The sequence below is a fragment of the Geospiza fortis genome, unplaced genomic scaffold (assembly GCF_000277835.1).
Source record: "Geospiza fortis unplaced genomic scaffold, GeoFor_1.0 scaffold333, whole genome shotgun sequence".
In the NCBI taxonomy this organism is placed as follows: domain Eukaryota; kingdom Metazoa; phylum Chordata; class Aves; order Passeriformes; family Thraupidae; genus Geospiza; species Geospiza fortis.
Window position 1 is genome coordinate 1,292,788 of NW_005054347.1, and position 24,877 is coordinate 1,317,664.

General features: G+C 38.5%; 1 protein-coding gene across 2 annotated transcripts in view; it reads right to left on the minus strand.

The window, feature by feature from the left end:
* Positions 1 to 6,440: 6,440 nt before the first annotated feature.
* The window catches only part of ST6GALNAC3 (ST6 N-acetylgalactosaminide alpha-2,6-sialyltransferase 3), a 213,547-nt gene continuing 195,110 nt past the window's right edge, over positions 6,441 to 24,877 (minus strand). For both annotated transcript variants that reach the window (XM_005423090.2, XM_031058662.1), the window contains exons 4-5: positions 16,193 to 16,300; positions 6,441 to 13,989 (exon numbers count right to left, since the gene is read on the minus strand). In XM_005423090.2, the coding sequence (XP_005423147.1) occupies positions 13,803 to 13,989; positions 16,193 to 16,300 (295 nt within the window). In that variant the 3' untranslated portion in view covers positions 6,441 to 13,802. The remainder of the gene's footprint in view (positions 13,990 to 16,192; positions 16,301 to 24,877) is intronic.

Sequence of the window (24,877 nt, forward strand, 5' to 3'; positions counted from 1 at the left end):
GGGTCCCTCGGCTCTCGGTCCGGGAATGCCCTGCCCAGAGCCCTCTGACCGGCCCGGGCTGCCTCCCAACTCAGCCCAGCGCAGGGTCCCTCGGCTCTCAGTCCGGGAATGCCCTGCCCAGAGCCCTCTGACCGGCCGGGCTGCCTCCCAGCTCAGCCCTCGCTGCTCCGAAGGGAGCGGGATGAAGTAACCGAGACGGGCAAACTTCCCCCGAACAAACCAAACGGAGCCGTTGTGATCAAAAAACCTGTGGGAACAAACCGTGTGAAACAATCATGCAGCCTCTCTCCTACCTTATCATTCCAATTACATTCTCCTAATCTACAAAATTGAAAGGTAATGAGCAGTTTTTCCTTAAACCACATTAAATAACACTGTCAAAATGCAAATTTATTCATTAAGTATAAATAAGTGTGTTAAATATTCATGAATTGTTGCTTGCAGTATATAATTAATCCCATGGTCTGTGTGTCCAAAAGCATTTAGAAGATAGAGTGGAGAAGACGGTGCTGTAGAATGATAACATTTAAGCATGTTTTTAAAAGCAAAGGTCACCAGCCCTTTGGATTCTAAACTATTACCAGAGCTTATAATTCATTGTAATATCTCTTCAGCATATACACATGCTTTCATGATTCAAGTTTTGTATCCTCAACCCTTCCTGTATAACAATCTATTCAAGAAAAGAAATACTTGAGAGGGGAAGGTGCTGTTAAATTATCCCATTCACCACTGATACACTCAAAGGAATACAGTATTTTCCACATTTTAAAACTCCCAAGGACTGCAAGGCTGCCCTTAAAAAAATGGTGCAGTTTGACTCCCTCATCCTCTTTTGGAGGGGGGGAAAGTGAATTCTGACACTTGAACCATCACTAAAGCTGGTTGCCATTTCAAGTATCATGAAAGATAAAACAAAGGCTTCACACTAGAAAAAGACTGGCCTCTTTTTTTTTCTGTGTCATTTGCAGATATGAAAGAATCCCTGAATCCTGTACTAAGCTTTAAGTATGTTCTCCCATTGATACCAGTGAGCAGTACATAAAGTGCTGGAATTTTAGGTCTCAATGTCCTTAGTTTAAATATTCACTATTTCTCTGCCCTTCTTAAATTCCCACTGCTTCTTTTTTTCTATGCAATAGAAACCACTTTCAGAAACTCTTTGTCAGTCTGCTTTGTACTTTTTTGGGGAAGAATCTTTGAGGTGCTGATGAAAATAACTGATCTTTCAAGATAGCATGAAGAAATAACAAAAACTAAAATCATTATAGTGTTCATAATAATTCCCTTCACAATCTCTTGATGTTCACAGGGTGCTTACTGTATAAAGCTTTCAGCCAGTTGTGTGAGTATAAACTCTGCCATCTCCCCTTCCATCCACAACACTTGTAGAAAAAAAGTACATGACAGTGACTTGATCTTGTAGTGTATGACATTTTTACCATGCCATTTTGTGTGTGTATGTGAGTGTGTGAATTAATCAACACAATATCAAGTGATTCACAATTCCAAGTAACTCAACCTGCCTGTTCCCAGCACAGGCCAGAGAAACCAGGAGCTGCAAGGCTGTGCTCTGACAGATTTTTTTCATGTTTTTCGTTGCAAAAACATAACAAATGGTTTGCCATTTGTATGCAGGCACATTTTGTTCATTCAGAACCAGGAGGATTATCTCTGCATGGCATGGGGCTTGTACTGTACCATGTGGATTTATCCTGCAAAATAGGTGCTGGAAGATTTTTGGTTTGTATACAGTATGTTCAGGGAAAGCATTTGCTTAGCTCCTTTCCTAGTTCTGCAGAACTCATACACAGGACAAAGCAGCAATCAGACTTTTTACTCGGTGACATCACCATACATCAAGTGTCTTTCATCAATCAGGGCACTAAGATGATGAAGAATGCAGCTTGGAGTGTGTCACATCAATGAACTGAGCATCTTTTCTAGAGTGCTGACAAAAAAGGCAATGTGAGACCCACCTGATCTGATTTGCCTTATTTTAAGGCCTATGCAGTAGGGCTTGATGAACTGTAAGGCACTATAAAAACAGGTTGAAGGCAAAGTTGATCACAGAATGCAGGATAATGTTTCATCATGTACTAAAGAGGGAAGCTGTCAAACCCCAAGGCCAGGCAGCTGCAATCCAAGCACTGTTGACATTCAGTTTACAAGACATTTGTGATAAGTGCTTTTGTTGTAATTAAAAAGCTGTGCAAATCTACCCAGTTGTGTCGTAACCAGTACCTTATCTCCTGTACCAAAATGAGGACAGACCTCACCTGTCAAAGACAATTAATTTAGATAGCTCTCCTCTGGACAGGAGAAGAGTTAATCACAAATTCTCTGGCAGAATGTTTTCCTTTTGCCAGTGAAGAGTGCCAGCTGATTGCGATTTAAATCCCCCATACAAAGATGCAGATTTAGATCAATTTTATGACAAAACAAGCCAAATCTTAATGTTTCTTTTTTTGACAGTTCCTTTGCTCACTTTACACAGTCTCAGAACCCAGACTCTCTAGTTCCCAAATTCTGCCAGTCCTGAGGAGAGATGAGAGCTGCTAGCCCAGGGACTGAGCAGCCCCCAGAGGTCTGGTTACTCTGTGAACAACAAACAGAAGGGCTCGAGCAGATGTGTTAGCACAGCCTACACTTCCCTTTGAACAGACAGCTTCCCTCCATCTCCAGCTCACACACACCCAAATTCCAGAATTCTCCAGAGGCAGAAGTGTTTTTCAAAAAAGGACAGTTAGGGATCATGTGTAGCACAACCAATTTGGGGAAAAGGCTGGAGATTAAAGATGACTGGAAAGACTGTATGCATCAGTGGCTCTGCTGCATAGGGATTGTCTCACAGATCTCAGACAAGGCCAGGGAACCCCAGACATTGCTTAGGAAGAAGAATGTCTGTGCGATACTCCAGGATATTATCCTTGGCTGGTGAATGAAGTAAGACAGGAAAAAAAGATTCTGAAGATGGTGCATCTGTCTTTTGATGCAGGTGAAAAGATGGCACCATTTAGGTGGTCTCCTGTTCTGTAGAAAGGCAAACAGCCTGCTAGGAAAGAGGCTAAAAATAAGTACTAAAAGAGGAATTGATTTAAAAAAACCCCCAATCCAACCAAAAAACCTAGTCTTTCAGGATGAAATTAAGATGACAAAAGCAAAATTCATGAAGAATGCAAAACCAGTAGTTTTTCTATAAAACAATACCAGATAGTCTGGGTAAAAAAGTGAAAGTAATTAAAATTACATATTTATAAATTCAGTGTAGCAGGTATTATTGAAATTACATGGGAAGAACTGCTTAACTGAAACATTAAAATCAATGGTTATAACCTATTTTTGGAAAGATCAAGTAGAGAGAGGGAGAAGAAGAGTGGCACTTCACAGTAAAAGAGCCACAGTCTGTTTTCAGGACACTGGCAGCTCAGAAGCAAATGATGTGAATGCAATGGATCAATACTCTAACAGATAAAACACTAGATGGGATAGTAGCTGCTGTCTGCAAATCACCAAATCATAGAAGACAGCAGGAAGACTGGATGCCTTTGCACCTTCTGTAATGTGCAGGAGCAAAAAGGCTGCATAATCATCTGAGACTGCAGCCTGCCCAACATCTGCCTGAAGTTTCATGATGCCAGTACCTCTGCTGAATTACTGAACATTCTATATGAATGTTTCTTAAGCCAAAATGGACAACTCTCCAAGAATGAGGATTTTGTGTCAGACAGCATCTCAGAAATAATGAAAAAATATCAGAGGCATTTGGTCAGAGAAGTAAATTAATATTAGTGGTTATGATGATAACTTTTCTGGGCAGAAAGAGAATAAAGCCCAGAGTTATATGGATGGTGCAGTCTTTTTATCAACCTGAAAATTATGGAAAAGGAGAATCAGCTCAGAGAGAAAACAGTTCAATAATTGGTAAATGCAAATGTTTATTAGCTGAAAAATTACGAAAGAAGGTTGTATGTGTTCAAAAATTACCTAGATCAAAGGGTTAATGAAAACCTCTACTTAATTGTAAATCAATTAAATGAAAAAAGAAGGTTAATAACACTGAATATAAAGTAGAACTAAGAACTAATTCCTCCAGTAAGTGTAGCCAAGTTGTAAGGAGAAATTTATGTCCAGAGAATTAAGGACAATATTTTTCAAAATAATTAGGAATCCTGACAATGGTACCATTCTTTATCAGATTGAAGTGGAAGATTTGTTAAGAGTAATGAAGACAAGAAAGAAGTGTTCAATATTTGTGTTCAGTATTTAAGGAAAAGACAGACAATTGATGATACTCTATGAAGATGATAAACTACCAGGCAACAACGAGAAAAAAAAAAGGAAAAAATTAAATGGAAGCTACTAAAGTAAGAAAAATAAGAAACACTTGTGTAGGAAACTTCAAGTAACTTGTATCCACGAATTTTTCAAGAGCTGACTGCAGAATCTCCAGAATTATTATTACTGCTTTTTGCTGAGTCTTGGAACAATTGGGAAGGTTCCAGAAAGCTCAAAGAAAACGTATGTTGTGTTAATATTTAAGAAGGATAAACTTAATGACCTAGATAATTACAGTCCTGTCAGTCTAAAATTGATCTGGAGTAAAGTAATGGAATGGCTGACAAGGGACTCAATTACTAACTAATTAAAGAGGGGAAATATGCTAAATGCCAATCTGAGTGCAATATGGAAAACAGATACTGTCAAACACATTTGCTGGCTTTTTTTCCAATTGTGAGTACAAGTGAAAGACAACACTGTTGATACACTTGGATTCTATATGACATTTGATGTGGTATGCATGACATTTGAGTTAAGAAAACATGATAATACAAAATTGACACGTCTCACATTAAAGGAATGGAAAACTGGTTAACTGACATTTCAAAATGGCAATTTAAATGGGGAATGATCATAGAATAGGTATTCTGCTGGGATAGCTTTCTGGGCATACACTAGTTCACAATTTTATCAGTAATTTAGAGGAAAACACAAAGGTTCACAGAAGACTCAGTCATTATGGAAGAAATCGATAATAAAAAGAAAATATCACTGAGACTGTTGACAAAGTATTACTGGGCAATCTGGTGTAAACTAATAAAATAAGATCCAAATGTAAAGCCACAGGAGCAAAAGCTTCAGGAATTTAGCTGGCCGTTCTATGTGGTTTTGAAAGCTCTAAGAGGGCTAATTCAACAATTAAACTATTTTTTGACTTGATTATCTGCTCCTATGACAAACAGTAAACTCACATTCACATTCCATGTCACTACTATCATGTCTGGATGAACTTCAAGAGTAATATATCCAACCATCCTGCATGGAAAAAAGTATGAAATGAATCCATATTACATCATCCTACTAATATGCATTCAGAGCTCACACTGTAATAGTTCTGAAGTGAACATTACGGTTAATGCAGAGAGTATGCCTGAAAAAGTAACACACAAATTCTTAACAAGCCCCTTGGCAGCATATCAGACTTGAAGGACCCTCAAAACTGAGCATGTGAAAAGCATTTCTTCCCTTTATTTAGTCTTATCCTTATCACAGAAATACTTTTTTCATTTCCTGGTAGCTGACGAAATATAGCCCAGTTCTAAGTGGTATATACCAGAATCTGGCCCAAAATTAGGTGCTAACAGCTGCTGCATTACATATGCCAGTGCTGACAGATAAACCCAGAATCTCCAGTCCTTTCACAAACCCAGCTACTCTACATATGTTTACTTCAGCACATACAAACCAAGTCAAGATTTACAGATCAAAGCTGTTGCTTGTTAATCATGTTCTTAGCTGGGAACAGGAAAATAGCAAAGCTAGAGACCAGAGGCTGAATGAGTTCTAGTTCCTTTCCTTCCTTAGCACCATGGGGTCCACTGGGGAACAAAAGTTATGTAGGTCCCTTTCACACTCCTATAAGCAAGCAGAGGGTTGCACCTTTTACTGAAATATGATCTCTCCCCCACGTTCTAACTTACACAGCTCTCAAGCATGTGCTCAGTGTCCACTCCTGAGGTTCCAGTGGCTTCACCCCAAGACATTGACGCTCTGGCAAGGACGTGCCCTTTATGACCAGGACCCAGTGGACCTTTTCCAGAACCTGAATTTGTGCCTGCAATATGTTTTAACATACAGAAATACAATCATGAGTTATTGCAAGTGTAGGTTTTGTGGCTGAGTTTACCCAGCATTACTGAATATTCATAGGGCAGATGCCTTAAAATGTCTTTAAAGTGTGTATAGCTGATTTATATTTATAATGATTTTATAAATACATATATAATATATATATATTATATTATTTATTCCGACACTTAGAGAAAAAAGATCTTTGTTTCCTTGGGTTCAGTGAACTGACAGATATTATTATAGTGGCGTATACATAAACAAGAATAAAAGTGTTTTGCACAGAATCATGCATAAATTATGGCAGACAATTGGAAAATTGTATACATTTATTTACGTTTTAAAATAATCCAGGCACAATTTTGCAAATACACAGAAGCACATTCTCCAAATGGGAGCAAAAACGAAGTAACATATAGCAAAAAACACACGGCAAAACATACAAAGTTAAGTATAAACGGTATGAAAGTTTTTCTTAGTCTACAATGGTATCTGCTATCAATACACTTGTCAGCATTACAAAAGGCAACCAAAGAATACAAGTAACACATTGTGTAACATGAACCACCTAAAAAAGTTTATGTTAGCAGCATATAGTAGCAACTTTGTAAGAACAGAAGAATGCTTGCACACTGTATATAAATGCATATATGCACACATATACAGATACAACTGGAAGGCCACAAGAACAAAATTACCCTGGGAAAATGATTAAGGGAATTTTTATGTGTCTTGCAGTATATAAAAACAATACATGCATTAGCAAGCACCCAGCATGTTCAGGATAAAATTACATCCACGAGCAGAATCACATTAACTCCTCATCAAACAAAGCACTTACCATGCTGTACCCATATTGGATCACTTTGTCCTATATCACACTCCTGATTTATGGAGCACATTTGGATGGTAAATTTAGGAAGAATCAGGAGTCCTTGATTCCCATGGTCTGACAGGAGGAATCAGATCTCAAATTTGAAAGAAAAATACCCATGGAAAAAAATACCCTTGCAAAGCCTGAGTTATAAGATGGTCTAGCAGGAATTCCACTTTCCTGTGGGACAGTGCAGTACAGTGGTCTCACTTAATGAGCTTTAGTTTGCATGATGGAAAGTTCCTGAGCATGTGCACCAGATTCCTTCTGGATGGAAGCAAAGGATGTGCTCCAATCACTAGTGGCATCCAGCCCCTGGGATTAAACTAAAGATAAGTGTGGAGATCAGGTCCTTAGCACCAACAGTTTCAGGCTACAGATCCCATCCAGCTAAGCTAATTCTTTGCTAACACAGACATAGGGTTTGGAAATATACAGAACAAACATCAACAAGTACTATAAGCTGTATTTACCATGTAGATTAGTCTTGGTTGTTCTTACTTGCCCCTACCTGACAAAAAAGGGACCTTCCCTACAGACACCCACTGTGTTTGCAGACACTCAATGTGTTTGCAGTGTCTGTGTATGAGGGGGTGCAGGTGATCAGCCAAAAGAGCAGTGAGCACACAATTTGATTTTCCTTCAACCATCTTCAGAAATATTATTTTCAGTAGCAAAATTATTAAAAACTCTGCAGGCACCTTAGCCAATCTTCTACATGTTCAATTCCCATTAAAAAGATACTCCTGTAAATAAAAAAAACCTTTAGGATCACTGCCCTCCTAACCTCTTAACAACATCTGTGTCAAAAAAGTAATTCCCAAGTTACACTTGGGATGTGAGACTTCCTTAGAACAGAACACAGAATTGTGATTGTGAGTGCCAGAGTAGGTTCACTAAAGCAAGCTGAACTATTTCTGATATTTCAGTGAAAAATGTCAAATTTAGTAATTATTTCCTGGTTTCAATGATTTATTTGCTGCCAGCTGCTAATGGCATTTACAGAGCTCCAGCAAAGTGCTCTGAGCAACACATGATATGAGAAAAAGTACTACTTCTGCTGCTTGAACTAAGTTTACACAAAACTTACATTATTTATTATAGAGGAGAATAAAATGTGTAACATGCTATCATGCATAATACATGGTAAGAACATGCATTAGTTCAAGTTTACAGTCTCTTTCCAGTAAATTAGAACAGCAGTGGCAGATGTTGACAGCTACATATTTTGAGGAATTCCCAGAAATAGCAGCAAGCAATGCAAAAAAAGACATGAAATCAGCTGTTTAAGACACCCATGGAACAGTAACTCTTTGTGAGTTTATAACACAAACAATAACAGAACCAGTGATATCTTTCCTATCTTATTCCAGGAAACAGAGTTCAGCACCTGAGGTGAGACTGTGCCCCAAGCAAATCCCGCTGCTGCCTGGGGAGTGTGTCCCTGCTGTGTCCCTGCAGCCCCAGGGCACATCCAGCACTTGGCTGCTCCACAGAAGGGGAGGATGGGCAGGCTTTGGGCGGATCACAGGCTGCCTAGGTCAGATGGAGAATTCTTCTCCACTGGGGCTGGAAAGAGCCCAAAGCTGCAGCTGGGTGGGGACCTACAAAAGCTGGGGGAGCAGCCACACGTGTTAGTATGGCTTCCACAGAAGTCCTGTCTTTCCATGGAGGAGACCTTTTCTTTCTCCTTCAGCCCCTTTTAGAGGGTTTGCCTAGGAGACTCTAATCCAGAACAGACACACAATCTTCTGCAGATTATGCTAGACAAGGTTTACAAAAAGCTTCCCCCTTCCCTATGACTTTAGCTATACACATCACAGCAATAGCCAGAAAAATATAAATCAATCTGGTGGCTGGCTTCACTCCTTTATGGTTAAGTTTCATTCCTGTGCATCCTCTCAGGAAAGAAGGAACAGAATGAAACACATCTGTTGAAAATGAAATGTTTCCTCCCCAAAGGAACTAAATATAGTCAGGAAAAACAGGCCTTTTTTTCAGTAAATATATGACTGTTGCTCACAGTACATCACAATGCCCACAGACAGCTCCTGTGTGAGCACCAAGGTTCACTCTTGTGGGTACTCTAAGGTTCATCACGAACACACCCCAGGCTCACTTCAGCACAACTATTTCTGACATACATGCAGAAAAAATGACAGCAAATTCTAAGCATCAATATGTAACATGTTTCTGATTTTCTGCTCACTAAGAGCATCATCCAGGTATAATTCACAAGGGATTACTTAATTCTTACTTACCTGGTCATGTCTTCTGGTGGAGCATCTGTGCTCTGCTGCCAGCTATCTCTGTGTGGAGTGCTACTTCAGTCCAGCCCATTAGCAGGTGAATAATGGAAGACCATGAGCATCAGCCCTCCAAGAGTTGGATGAGCTTCTCTTTATCAATTCTGCAAAGCATTTTGTGCTTTGGTACTTCCCAGACAAAACACTGGTACCTTGGCACCCAGCAGGGCAAGGATTTTACTGGGGTATGTGCTGTATTCATGAACTTGCCAAAGCCTCTTCCATTAGTTTTGAAGAGAGTCCTCAGAGATTTCTAAATCAGTGAGTGTTCAGATAACTTCTTTCAGGCTGACTTCTTCATCCCTGGTAGTGTTTATGTGCAAATATTTAACAACAGAGAATTTGCCTCCATTTTTTCCTGTAAAGGGCATGGCTTTCCCACTGCTGATAATTCCTACTCGAGAGAGTAGGACAATTATTCTACACAGGAGCTAAAGGCATTTGAAGAAAGAGAACACTTTAGTAAAGTATTTCCAAGAGAGATCAATGGGTACTCCTTGCCTAAAGCACTTTAGGGGCATTTTTTAGAAGTTGGAACACCATCTGCTCCTAAGTAGAGCTCTCCATAAGTCCTCCCCATTTACTGATGTAACTGATAGGAGCAGTCTGCAGATGGAGCCTCCCAGCCCAGATGGAAAGGGAATTTGGCTGGATATATAAACTAATTTTTTTCTTTCTGAGAAGAGGCCTTGGTATAAGCAGAAGGATGTGATCTGGACATCTAATAGGGATGAAAAGGTTGGGATGATGCCTGTTATGTCAGTTTGGAAAGAAAAAGCAACACTATTTTATTCAGTCAATTATCTATGCATAGTAATTAGCCAGTCAAAAAGATATTTTTTAATGAAATGTTCTGCTCCTATTTAAAACTTTCTACTTTGAAAACAAAAAGTCAGAAGGTAATGCAACATAAAACATAAAGTATATTTACATTTAAATGTTTATTAAAACCAAGCCATTTATGCCTTTTCTATGCCTTCCCCTCTTTTTAAAAAAAGTGTATTTAAATGCCCCCTACCTTTTAGAACAAACTTTTGATGACTACTCAGCTCACTGATGGCAAAAAAAGGAGGCCAAACTATTTTTGAGCATTCCTCTCTTAGCAGCAACATGAAAATGCATTTTGAAATCCTCAGGTAAACTCCCTGCTTGTTTTATACTCATGAGTAGTTGATTAAAAGAGGACTGCTTGAATGAATAAGCAATTAGGATATGATTACATTCAGGTAAACTGTAGTAGTTTTATCTTAAAGAATTAATAAGTGATTCTCAGCTGATTTCTTAACTGCTCTCAGAAGGTGAACCACCAAGATTCCTTACACACATCCAAGTACTGACATTCTTTCTTTAGTACCACAGCTGGTTTTTAACAGGTTTAAACCAAGTAATTTCTTTGTAGAATCATCTTTAACACAGTGGTCACAGTTACTTACTCATATAATAAAATTCATGTAAATATGCATTTAACTTATGCCAAAGACAGGCTCATTTAGATAAGGGAACTGATGTTCATTTTTTTATAGTATGAATGAAGCCTGCTGCAATGTTTCTAATGTGGATCTGCTCTAAGTGCAAATCCAGGCAGAGAGTAACACCTTTACATTGCTCTGTGACACCCAAACTCTAATTGTGTTCTCAATTTTGTGTACATTTAGATCTTCTCAGAGCTGTATTTTCCTTAGCTATTCTTTGTGATAATGTTTCATGCAGCATGCAAGCATTCTTCAAAGAGCTTCAGAACGAAGCACATATTTTACAACACGTTTATGGTGAATTGGCAAGTATTAATCATCTTAAAAACTTTCTCAAGCTTAGAAACCAGGTGAACAAACTCAGGCAGAATCCTTATGCTCACTGGGGAGAAACACTCAGGGGGACAAACACTCTGCTTCATGAGGACATTTTCATGGAAGTCTGTCCAGTCCAAACAAATTCCATGTGCAGCACTTTCATAGCAGTTTTCTATTAACTCAGAAACCTTCTAAATACAAGTTCAATTGGCTGATGTTCTTCCCTCAAGGGAATGACCGGGTTTCCCAGGCTGCCCTGTAAAATCTGTGTGGAACATTCTCCCTAATTCTGTATGTCCTGAATTTTTCAAATCCTGCCTTACAATTTTTTATTACCTTTCTATATATCCAGACACCTATGTGAACTGAACAGATGCATGGTGATAAATCTGGTTTTTCTACTACAGCTCTTCTTCCAACCATGACCCTTTTTCCCCTTTTGATTTCATCCCATGTTGTATCAGCATAAAACTGATTTAAACTCCAGGAACAAGAAACAGCCACTTTTAATTACTTGTATGTCACAGCATTGCCTGTAAGCTTCAGACACTTAGGACACCTTTTCTTCAAAGTGTTATACAAATAAGTTGAAAATGGGAATACTCATCTCAACATCTCAAGAAAGTCAAGAAAGGGAGTAGGAAAATACTATTGTTCTTCTTTTCTAAACAGGAAGGTGAGACATAAAGTCATGCCAGAAATCTGGGACAAAGCCTGTGTTTGAATACAGATGTTTATCCAGGATCATAAGCATGGCCCCAGCCTTTGTCTGACAACCAGAATGAATACTTAGAGTACTAAAGAAAGCAGTGAAGGCTGAGCTATATAAAAAAATAAAATCAGAGAGCTGCATTTATGGTAGAAAATAGAAGGAGCAACACAGATGATACCCTGGAATCACCTACCAACAGGAACAAGAAACCAATGATCGGGAGGAGGAATACTGATTTCCTCCCATCCTATGAGTTGGAGCAGTTGATGAGAGAATATATATGCAATGAACATATAAAATATAGATTTATATATACAAATATACAATAGGAAATAGTCAGTATACAAATACTTACATGTAAAAATAGTTTTTTACTTTCCCCTTTTCTTGATTTACAAAAGCATACAAAGTTTCCTGTCGGTTAATGTTTAAGTAGTGTGAGTAAACCCTGTGTGACATGTTCCACACATAATTCCTTCAAGTGTTCAAAGTATTGGCTATTACAGTGTTGAATCTGACATTCTCGATGTTAAAATATTCATAGGACACCTTCTAAAATTAAAGCATTAGTTTAAGTACAGTTTAAATAAAACTCACATGTGTATTTGAATTATGGTCATCATACAAATGAGTCTGCTGCAGTTGAAAACTTTCCATGACAGTAAGCTTAGAAATACATACTTAAACTAGAGATGAGTATATTTTAAGATTCTTGAACTGCCTTTTAATGTGCAGATAATACTGTGAGATGGGGAGTTCTTTCAACATCATCTGAAGCAATGCAAGCTGATAGAACTCAGTATTACAAATTATCCTCAGTAGGAAAGCGGATGCACAGAACAATTTGCCATCAGAGCCAGACACGTTGTCACTTTCTTCAAATACCCAACAGACAAGAATAAATGACAGGTACCATTGTTTTTGTGTTAAGAATAAATGATCTGGAGCATTCTGCATCAGGAAAGTGCTTTAAATTAAATTAAATTAGTCCTCACAACTCTCTCGTGAGGTAGATAGACACTATCCTTGTTTTTAAAGATGGAGAAACTGGAGATGTAAAATAAATTATGATGGCTGCATGGGAAATACTGTCAAAATACTGTTATTTGGATGTTGGAGCAAGTCAAACGCACAACTGGAGTAAATGGAGATATTAATGAGACAACTTTACACTCACCAGCTTGGGTACTGACAGCAGGCTTGGTACAACAGCCAAAGGTTCATCATGGGCTGCAAAACACAATCTTTGCCAAATGCCATTCTGCTGGAGCTGAAGTGTGGGACAACAGCTTCAAAAAGCACAAAATACACAGTCCCAGATGGTGCAGACTGACCAAGGTGGAAGGAAGCTGCATATCAGAAGTTATTAATTAATCAGGAGTCTTGAGTAGGTAATATCTTCTCATTCAAGAGTTGAGTACAGTTCAAGAACCATGCTTAGCTCATCTCTAATTTTACCATATATGCAAGTGCTCACAATATACTGTGTATCAATATATTCAGGTGTTGGTTTTTTTTTTATTTACTCACTCCTGGACCTTGGAGGTCTGTATTTTTCCTCACATTTCTCTTGTTGAAAATTTCTACTGATACCACAAATGGAACTAGTGCTTTAGTACAGCAAATGAGCTACAAATAATAATTTTAAATATCTGAGATGATGGACAATTTCCAAAGGACCACCATGCTCTCTGTGTGCACCTGTACATACAGGAAATCTCATCTGTCTTTAACTGCTCCTGCCTTGAAGTAAAATCCAGTTAAAGTATAAAGTGCATAGTGTGGATTAAAACCCTAAGAAATAACAAACAATGTGTCTGCCTTCCACAGATGATTAATTTTGCTTAACAGCTGAACCACACCCTCTTTGTCTTCTGGTTTTTAGTTTAGTGTTACCTAGGCTGAGAAAGGCCAGCCAGATGTAAGCAAAACTATTGTAAACTGAGACATTTTTGTAATATGCTGTTAAGAGAGAGTTAAGTAAACCAGTATCAAGACACCGTCCAGTTGGGATGTGTAAATATTATTGTGTGCTTCTTGGCCCACTTAGCAAATACTTTCTTTTCTGTGATAAACCTGTGGCCTCCATATGGAGCATTTTCATGGAGAAAGTATTCCTCACACTCGTCTCTTCCTGGCTCGTAATAGTGGTAGGGAACTTTGCGAAAGCCTTCTGACCTAGGGAGAAGAAAGATATACTTCAGTACTGTCCTCAAGAAAAACATAAATCTATAATACACCTGAATACAAGATACAAGCATCCTGGCTTGGATCAGCAATAGTGTGGCCAGCAGGAGCAGGGCAGTGACTGTGCCCTGTTCTCAGCATTGCTGAGGCCACACCTCAAATCCCGTGTTCAGTTTTGTGTCTCTCACTACAAAACACACACTGAGGCGCTGGAGTGAGTGCAGAGAAGGACAATAGAGCCAGTGAAGGGTCTGAAGCACAACTCTCATGAGGAATGACTGAGGGAGCTGGGAGTCTTCATCCTGGAGAAAAGGAAGCTCTGGAGGGACCTTACTCTTTACAGCTGCTTGAAGGGAAGTTGTAATGAGGAGAGGGTTGGTCTCTTCTCCCAAGGAACAAGTGACAGGACATGAGGAAATTGCTTCAAATTGCACCACTGGAGGTTCAAACTGGATATTTGGAAAAATTTCTTCACCAAAAACGTTGTCAAGCACTGGAACAGGCTGCCCAGGGAAGTGCTTGACTCACCAGCCCTGGATGTATTTAAAAAACGTGCAAATGTGGCACTTGGGACAGTTTAGTGCAGACTTGGCAGTGCTGGGTTAACGACTGAACTCCATGATTTTAAAGGTCCTTCCCAACCTAAACAATTCTATGAATGATCTGAAATCCTGTCCATGTGTCAGCACTTGAACTCCTTTGCTAAAATGTAAGGGCTTTCATTACATCACAACTTCTAGGAGTTTTCCTAAGGCAGAAGAAGCTCAGTGTATCTCTCAGCATACACAGATCTTACCAGTCAGTGAGAAGCTGAAGGGCTGGCTGCTATGAGCACTGCACATTTTGTTTAACCTGTGATAACTCAGCCCACAAGGCTCCCTCCCCAAGCAAAGTCTTCTCTGGATATCCTAGCTGTTGAAACTGGTTCTTGAACTGGCTGAACAGGGCAGTTATAAGAGTAACATCCAATTTAAGTGGGTAATCTAGTCAGAATCACAGCTTAAAGGGGACATCCTTCTCTGCTGCCAACAGTGCTATCATGCTGTTGACTGGTTTTACATCAGGGCTATACAATGCCAGCTTGGCTGAGCTCCCTGAGGACAACCTTAGTCCTGTCACCTCTCATCCCAGGGTGCCTACTGTGTGTTTTCATAAACAAAGAACAACATATGTTCATTCTGTTCATTCCATCTGGATGACTCAATCAGTGAGATCTGCAAGTTCTAAAAAGTCAGCTTCTAATGTTAAGATATCCTAATTAAACAGCTGTGACTCAAATTCTGTTGTTTGTGACATTTTTTAGGTTCTGCCAGCAATGAGTCTCACACTGGAGTGACAAAGAATGTGGAGTGAGAATCTGCACAAAGGCTTGACTTTAGGAGCTCGTGATGCACTGGCCTGGTTACATGCAAGACTCAGGCCAGCTTAGGTACAGAAAAATAGATGTGTATGTACTAGTACCATACATTGTTCATTTCCTGCTTTTCTGAATGAATGAGGAATAGTTTCCTTTTATATTTTTCTACCATACACAGTAGATTAAAGTATTTAACTTGGACTTGTAAAAATTGTGTTTAGAGTTATACTTCTGACCACAGGATTAATCCACTATCACTGTAAGGTCACCAACAGTAGTTGGTCAGAATTTATGTCAGTTTATGGCGATAAAGCTCACAGGACTTGTTTTATTATCTAATTAGAACCCTCTACTACTCAAAGCAAGCCATATATAACCAAGAAAGTTCAAGTAGGCTGCTCAATGGTAGTGAAATGTAATTTCAGGTAACTATCCTGGGCTAATCATTTTATTTCACTTCCAGGTGTATTTGGTATTCAGAAAACAATGTATTAGCTTTTTTCCTCTATAGATTTGTTTTAGCAACGGAAGCAAGTATATTTTATCAAAAGAATATGAGCATACTTTGTTTCCAGCTAATTCAGAAACTGCAAAAGATTTTTGATTAAAAATAGCTCCTTATGACATCTGATATTAGATTTTGTAAATGTTTTTATTTTATCAACAGCACATGCCATATCAGGAGTGAATATGCTGACAATAGTGTCACATCAATGCAAAAGACTGGGAAGTGACTGCCTGATCCATTTTTTGGATTTATGATATTAAAATCAATTGTGAAATTTTGACAAGACATCAGAATTGTAGATGCATGAAAATAATTTTCTATGATCTTACTTGCAGTAGGTGTCATTTATCATCCCATAGACGTGAATTCCATAGCAGGCATCCATAGCCAAAATTAAGGTGAACCAACCCGTGCTGAGATATGAACCTGACTGGACTCTGTAAAAATACAACATACACAAAACAAATTGCAATGAGAAATTATCAACACTTTATCAAAGAAATAAAATCTATTGCCTGGGACAAAAGGCATTAAGCAGCTTGACAATCTGTCAAAACCATACAATTACTTTGAATTATTTATAGATATGCTCTCATTCTTCTCAGCTTGGGGCCTGCAGCTATTGTCCACAGGGAAAAAAACACGTTAAATATCTGAAGTCAAATAATGCATCTCCAGTAAAATAGAAAATTATTTATTTTCACATCTGAAAGATAGCAATTAGTGGAGTTTATAAAATGAGATAAAGTTTACCAAAATACAAAGTACTGTTGGAATTTGTGTTGGGCTCACATGAGTAGGGACTGTTTTCTTCTGCAAGCAAAATCTTAATCTACAGTGGGCTACCCTCAACCTGAAAATTCACACAGTAATGAAACTTCCAAGGATATTTTGGTACAAAACCATCTAACAGAAGGTTCTGAAAACCAAAATTCTGTGCATATCCCTTTACCTAATTTTGTGTTATCATTCTTTGAGCTACCGCAGCAGAGAGAAAACCACAAGAGCATAGTGCCCAGACTGACAGTCTTTGCCCAAATGACTAGATATATTCAATCAGCCCAGAAGTATAAGCTGCACCAGTGAGAAAAATTACATGTGTAAGGATTTGGCTCACAGACTGGTTGTTTGAGCAAACACATGCATTGCAAGCCACAAACCAAATCCTGTTGGCTCTGCTCATACAAATGTTACCAATGGGGGACTGGGAGTCAATGGGGTTACCCAGATAATCTGGGCATGCAAGACTCACTGCTTTCAAACCTCACCAGTAGCGAGAGCACACTCAGCCCTTACTGCTTATGAACTGGCTGAAGTCCAGCTTTGTGCATGTATTGCTTTCACTTTTACTGAAATCAGTGAAAATAATTATCTTTAAATTATTTAAAAATGCCCCATTTCCAAAGAAAGATATCACAAAACTCACAAAACCATCTTAATAGAGCACCTTAATAGAGCTGGGTGTAAGTGAGAGAAAGGGATATATGAGCTTTCTGCCACACCTGTAAGCTCTTAGCTTTTGGGTGTGGCAGGGAGCAGTCTGTTCTCCATCCTAAGTTAAAGCAGCCTAATGTTTGCACACAATTCAGTTTTGCTGTAAAAGAACTCCCAAGTAAGCCTATGTGCAAATCAGTTATTGCCACCAACAAAATCTGAAAACATTTTCATCTTGGGGTATGAAAAAAATTTTCATGTGGATCTGAAAACATTTTCATCCTGGGGTATGAAAAAAATTTTCATGTGGAAAAAAAAAAACCCTATAGCAATTTATCCAGCCTATAAGCCCCAACCTCCCTGTGAGACAGAAGAACCAGCCTCAGCTGTTTTTTCCTGGTTCAGAGCAAGAATGTACTCCAGTCTCCTGCCTCCCTCCTCCTGCATCAATACACCAATCAGTGGTTTTGGCACAGATTGTGTTACTTCCTTGCTCAAGCTGAACCAAATACTACTTAAGACAATGGGTGAAAAAGTAGCTGTACAACCTTGATCATGACAATTACCTGCCATGTAAAGGTCTGAGATTCCAATTCCTTCCCTGTGTAATACTTTTTATTATGGATATTAGAAAAGCTCCAAGAGCTTTATGTTCCTAAAGAAACTCCAGTACACTCCAGTTTAAATAAACCTTTGGTTTTTTTAGTGAAAAACTATTGCCTCAATTCCCAGAGCTGAGTCCAAGAACACTGAAAGTAGTTAAATATTCTCTTCCTTGCCCATGTCTGTCCTCCTTCATGGTTGAGCTGGTGTGGACTTTCCTGAAATATCCTTTCCCTTGGGGAAACAGCTAAGTATCTGTTTAGCTGTTCTTGTAAAGATCATACTGGAAATAGTAAATAAAGGGCTAACTTAAACTGAAGAATGACAAGTGGAAACTAAAGGCAGGGTGTCAAACACCCAGGTTTCATTAGGTGGAAACCAACTGTAATTGTGCTGCTTTTCTGGACACCTTTATAGCCACGAAAGTGTACAGCTGTTTATCTGCCCCATCAGGATCTTCATCTCTTCAACCAGAATGTTCTGCTACTGTCTAGCAGGGAGAATTCCCAATCCAATTCATGTTATTTCAGAATAACACTCTGCCATGATAAAAGGCTGCATTGCTTCTAACTTGCTTTCTGCTCTTGCACCAGGAAAACACTGGCCTTGAGCTTTCAAAGCATTTTAGAATCATAATAACCATTTATAAGAACACGATGAAGATCAGGACCCTTCCGATAATGGAGGTTTATTGGAGAGCACTATATTGACAGCAGCATCTGAAATTTGCTATACTCAGGAGGAAAAAGGAATTTTAAAAAAGAATTAATCAATATTTCATGTCTTGTTTTAACACCATTGGACCTTAGTCCTCTCATCTATATACTACACTGGCAGGATAAATAAAAACAGCCGAGTGAGTTCCCAGGTACCTTCCCTGGGAGATGAAGTACATGACAGAATACAGATTATATACTTTAAACCAAAGCACTTATATTCATCCCATTTTTTCCTCTGAAGATACACAGGGATATGAGGGAATATACTTGAGCAGTGGAGATTCTGGGTGATTTGGTAACACCTTAGAATTCAATCTGATACCATAAACATGCTTTCAAAATTCTAATGAAAGCAATATTAGAAATGCGAAAACAATTTCAGCTGTCCCTAAAAGGCCATAAATCTCCGAATACCTTTTAAAATATCATCCCATAAAACTCTAGTGCAAAGCAATGTCTCAGCCCTTGCTATTATGCTAACACTGTGCACTCAATTTCCCTCTCTACAGGAGAGTTTTACACGTTTCTTGGTCAGGGGGTTTTGAGACTCATTAGAAAAAGAGTTCCTCTTGTTACTGTAATTGCACTCAAATTTCAACTTTTACGCATAGGAAATAAAAAAATCCTCCATTTATGTGTAGCATAAGGCTGTGTAACCACACAAGTCTGGGGGAAGGAGGACATTAATCCCAAAATAGAGTAAACAGGAGTTTGTTAAACATCATCTGCAGAACTACAGCAGGCAGATCTATGGTGATATACGTATGTGCAACAGTCCCAAAATTGTTTCCTATGGCTCAGAGAGACTTTTTTTCATAGTATAAAATTAATGGGGTACCAGATCTGGACAGGAAATTGTCTCAACAGCTCAGGAGAAAATAATGCACTGTTTTTCAAAATACACTTTTAAAAAGATGGCTTTGCTTTCAAGACATGATTTACAGCTGCATGCAGCAATAAAAAGGCAATGCTCACAAAAAGTTACTTTGTTTACCTTAAAAATGAAACCTTATTTTGCATACTTCCTACTTTATTAGTGGTCTTAAAGAAATGATAGTTATAGGTTGTAATTCATTGTGCTAAATACCATCCACCATTTCAGAAAAGTACATAGGCATATGCTTAACATTAAAGACATGAAAAGACCAGTGGAATCAACTTCGTTAAAATGCTTGAAACGAAGTATATGCTTGCTTATCTTGCTCTTAGTGAAGGTTTAAGTGCTTAAAATGTCATTATTTAATCTCAGAATATAAAAGTAAGCTCCAAGATTAATAGTTACTTGAAAGTTTCAAGTCTCAAAACATATAATTTGCATTTTTAGTAATGCCTTCCATAAACCCCAGCAGAATGAACTGACTAAAGTTTCTCACAACATGTTACAAAGAGACTTGCATTCTATTTTTCAGAAGAAAATAGTAAAATGCACTTTTAGGATTGCTAGAGTTGTAATATATGACACATAAAGCTTTAATTAAAATTTAATTTAAAATAAAAGCAATTAGACAGGGCTCTTCAGCTTTAACTTTCCACCACTTCAAAAAAAGAATAAGAAATTGACATAAAGAAGATGGAATAGAGAATGCACCCTAAAATGTTGGCAACTGAAATTCATCTTGTTTGACATCTATAACCATGCTTTGATGTAGGCTAAATGAAGGAAAAACTCATTCTTCCTGTCACTGGGGGTAAATGGAAGAACATAAAAAATTTTCTTGGTGATCCAGGGCAGGTGAGTTCAAATTGAGTACAAGTTTTGTTGTCACTTGAGTTCTGATTTTAGCACAGAATTCCAGGAAGTTCTTTTCTTCATTCAGTTGTTCCAGGATTTTTTATGTGCACAATCAATTTTAGTTCTATGGTTCAATGGACTGTAATTTCCAGTGGGGACTTCAGTGGTAAAAAATAAAATGAAAAAAACGTTTGTGAAGGCAGAGAAGATGTCTACACAAGCAATTGCATGTCAATCTGATTGCAGAAAAGAACTTAGAAGTCTATTTTTTAATTCTTTTGGGAGAAACTAGAGATCACAGAAGGTCAATTAAGAGTGTTAATTAAGATAAAACCAAGGAAATTTAGTACTTCAAAAAGCTATTAATTAATAGAGCTTGCCAAAAGCATTAGATAGACACTTTTCCTTTTTGACTTAATTTCAAAATATTGCAGTAAAGCAAAATTCAACAGTGACAGATTGAAATGACAAATTTCTCCAGGCCAATTAATTGACAAAAAATATATCCTTTCATAAAGGCTGTTTATAGAATCTAATCCTCAGATGAGTCTCCCACCAAACTACTGAATCAGCTGAATCAGCAGCAGCTTTATTTGCAGCAGCTTGTCAGGCCTCTTGATTAATAAATAAGTATAAATAAGAGTATTGGTCCAAATAAGAGACCTATAATACACAGAGTAGAGGCTTTATAATGTGAGATGGCCTTCCAACAAAAGGGCTTGTTAAAATGATTCAAAATAAACAGAAATTTTCAAAAATATGTCAGAATTAACTTAGGCAATGCTCAGGTAGAATTGTCTCTGGTACTTCTTTGTATCTGTGGTGCATCAAGAGACCATGAATCCTCTGAGAGGGGTCAGGGCACTCTGGTTTTGCCTGGCACTCTGTCACAAGCCCTGTGTCAGCCTCATCTGTGACAGGTCCTTGGGAAGGAGGGTAGAAGGTACAAGTCCCCTCTGCACTCCCTTGTTGAAGACTATCACCTCTTTTTCTCCCTGGGTTTCTCTGGGTTTTTGCATTGCTGAATCATGGTATATTTCCTTACAACTAAAAATACAAGAAATTTATCTGCCAGCAGATACTGGTGAGCCACTACCCATTTCTATACTAACCAAATTAATGCTTCCATTGCACTTATGTTGACTGAGACTTCTCTCTTTTTTGTTTTTTTGGTTTTTTTTCCCCTGAGGAAGCGTCTCTGAGTGCAGCTGCTGTAAAACTCTTCTGCTTTGCCAAATTAAACACCCACATTCCCCAGGTCACAGATTTGGTCTACGCCTTTCTCTTCACATCAGATGTAGGTTTGTAAATGACAGATTGGAATGAGCTGGCAGAAAAATGCACCCACCTCTGAGAGAACAGCAAGGCTCTCACCTCTCCCCTGAGCAGCACATACACTTCTCTTGCCAGAGAGCTGTTTTTCTGAGAGGAGTAAAGGAAGAACCTTTGGTACAGGAGAAGGGCAAAACTCTAAATCCTGAAGAATATCTGCCTTAGCCTGGATTTATTTCTGTTTTCTCTAAGACATGGTACTTTGTTGCTAATTATTTCATTACATATTTCTGAAGTAAAAAGAGCACAAGAAGAGCAAAGAAGACACAAGCACAGAAAATTGATTTTACCTGGTAAAAACAGTTGCTATTTCTGCATTATAAAGATCCATTTTAGGCAACCATTTATCATAATTATTCATTCTTTTGTACCTCTGTGTGTGTGTGTGTGTATGTGAGTGTACATACGTGTTTGCTCTGTATTCCATAAATGTGCAGGACATCTAATAATAAACAGCTGTGCCCCTCTAGCAGTGAGCAAACTGTCTCACACATCCTGCTTCAGGTCATTCTGAAAAGTGAAACATTTATACATGGGCAGATGTTTTATTAGCCATCATGTATAGTTTTATGCAGAGCTTAAACAAGTGGAATGCGTTATGAACAAACCTGCAGGAAAGGCTACTCCTAGGTCACAAACTGGCCCACAAGAATCTCTCCCCACAATCTGCTTTAAAAAGAGATGTAACACTTAATAAACCCCATGTCAAAATGGCATTGAAAAAAAGACAGGAAGGACACTTATGAATGTTCACAAAAAAGAGCAGAGAAATGATGGCTTTGTATTTAACTAATTTAAAAAACATCTAATTTAAAAAACACCAAAACTATCTGACTTACTATTTACTTATTATTTTGGGCAAGACAGGCAAAATCAACATTAGAAATAAGGACTAGTCTGTTACTACAAGTACAGAAATAGCTGAGGCATCTGCTTGGGTATTTAACTTACGGATTTATTTCCAATCTTTGTGTTGTGTACATTTTTCTAATTTATTTCCTGTCTTTCTTAGTCTATTTAATACTCATGGAAACTTGAAACAAAGAGGAAAAAGAGGAAAAAAACCAAGGCAGCAGCCTGAGAAAATTGACTTCTGCTGTCCAAGCTTCTGTAGTTTTCTTATTTCTGATTCCTTGACCTGACTTTGATGCATCTCAGTTCAGTTCTGAACTCAGGCAACGAGACAAGGAAGTTACTTCACTCAGGAAGAGAGGGCTCCTTCAGATACCTCTGCTGCTGAGCTCAAAGAAGAAAAGCAGAATTCCTGTTCATCAAGGGTGATCATAGAGGGCCAGCTTGGTGCAAACCACACAGAAGAGAAACAAGACTAAATAATTATAATTGTAAACTCTGCCCTCCAGCATATATATTGCACGTATATATTATTTCAAGGTGATTCTCATGCATTCTCAAACCTGTGCTAATCTCTTCGAGATGAATGGCATCCCCTGTAGAGAACATGAATTGGTAGATGAATTTCTTGCAGCTACTGGGCTTCTACAGGTTGCACTGAGTCTTCAGGTAAGAACTGTGGTCTTGGTGCAAACTGTTTACAGAACAGTAAATCCCAATTTCATACTTTTTTCCTTCCCCACTCTCTTCCCTAATCCTTCTGTTTCCAGAAATACGTATTTCCTTGATTTCTCTTGAGTCAAGATGCTTTATTTCCCTTTCTTAAGTACAGGTTGTGGTTACAGCCACAGCCCATGCTATTGCCTGCACTCAAGTTATCAGCAGAAGATGCCTTTTGGGAGCGCCTGGGTTGCACTTGTCCCCTGGGGTCTGCAGTTTATGCACAATCACAAACAACCTCGACCTGCTGCAGCTGCACCGTGCATGGCTCCACACATCTCCATTTGCACTTGGATTTTGTTGATGAACAAAATGTATGTTTAAATCAGGGCAGGATGCACAGAAATGTCACCCATTACGTTTAGAACGAAGGAAAACTAAATTCACATAAGCAGGTTTGGGGGCTAAACTGTTGGCATCTTTACACAGGCATTTTTCTCTTCAAAAATCACCTGAGTAAAATTAATTCCATGCTTAGGAAGACTGTTTATCAGGAAATGCAGCTCCTCTGGTCAATGGCAGCAGAGCACTGGCTCCACAGGACAATTACTTATGCTCACAGTGGTTGAATCAAATGGGAGGTGATTCCAAAATTTCCCTGGTTGTGGCACCATGGTGTAACCATGTCCCGCTGTTCCCCAACTCTTACTGGACTATGCTGGGCTGAAGACTTACTGCAATCCCTGGTGGCTGTGACAAAGGGAGGGACAGTTGAAAGGCTGGCACAGGTTTCAGGGCTGGTGCCACAGTTGTCTGTAGGGCAGCTTTGTGTGCTCTTCTCTTCACCAGTAGCTGCATCCAGTTTGCTGAGTCCTGGTTCAATATTTTCACACAGCGTGAAAGGGAGTAGAGAAGGATTTAGATTTTCATCCTTTGTAACCAAAAATGAATCAAAACTAAAAACTGCGCCAAGTGGAAGAAAAAAGACAACAGGGCCTTTTCCCTGCATCTCCATTTAAATCAATATTTTCTGTCTTGGGTCTGCACATTTTTCTACAGGGAGGATATAAACTAAACAGAGCTGCAGTTAATCCAGGATCCCTGAAGAGATTTAATTAAGGAGGCTTTCCCACCCTTTTCTTTTGGTATTAAAGGGCACTCACTACTCCTAGCTGCATATTTTAGTAAAATGTATTGCAGGTGAATACAGAAGAAATTTCTTGATTAGCTCTTACCGGCTCAATACAAGATACTGAAAGGGCTTCATCTAATCTTGTCTGCAAGCAGCCTACATTTTTCATAAAAACATTTTCTTTTAGGTTGGGTCTTTTTTATGTTGAAATCGAAAATATGATACAACTTTTTAAAGATGTACATTGTATTTCTGTGACACTGTAAAAGCAGAGGCTTTTACAAAGATATTTTGTTTTATTGCTATGGTGAAAATGAAAGAATAGCTAGCATGAGATTGTACTCTAACTCTGTTCATTTGAGAGGGAAGAACACTGGACCCGAAACTCAGCAGACAGAACCCACACTGATGTATATCAGCTGATACCCTTTCAAATTTTCCACAGTCTGCAGTCATTGTAATAGTTCAAGCACTACCTCTTTGATATTGATATGGAAGGGAAGGCGATGTTACATTGTTCTCCACACATCTTACATTTATCTGAGAACTT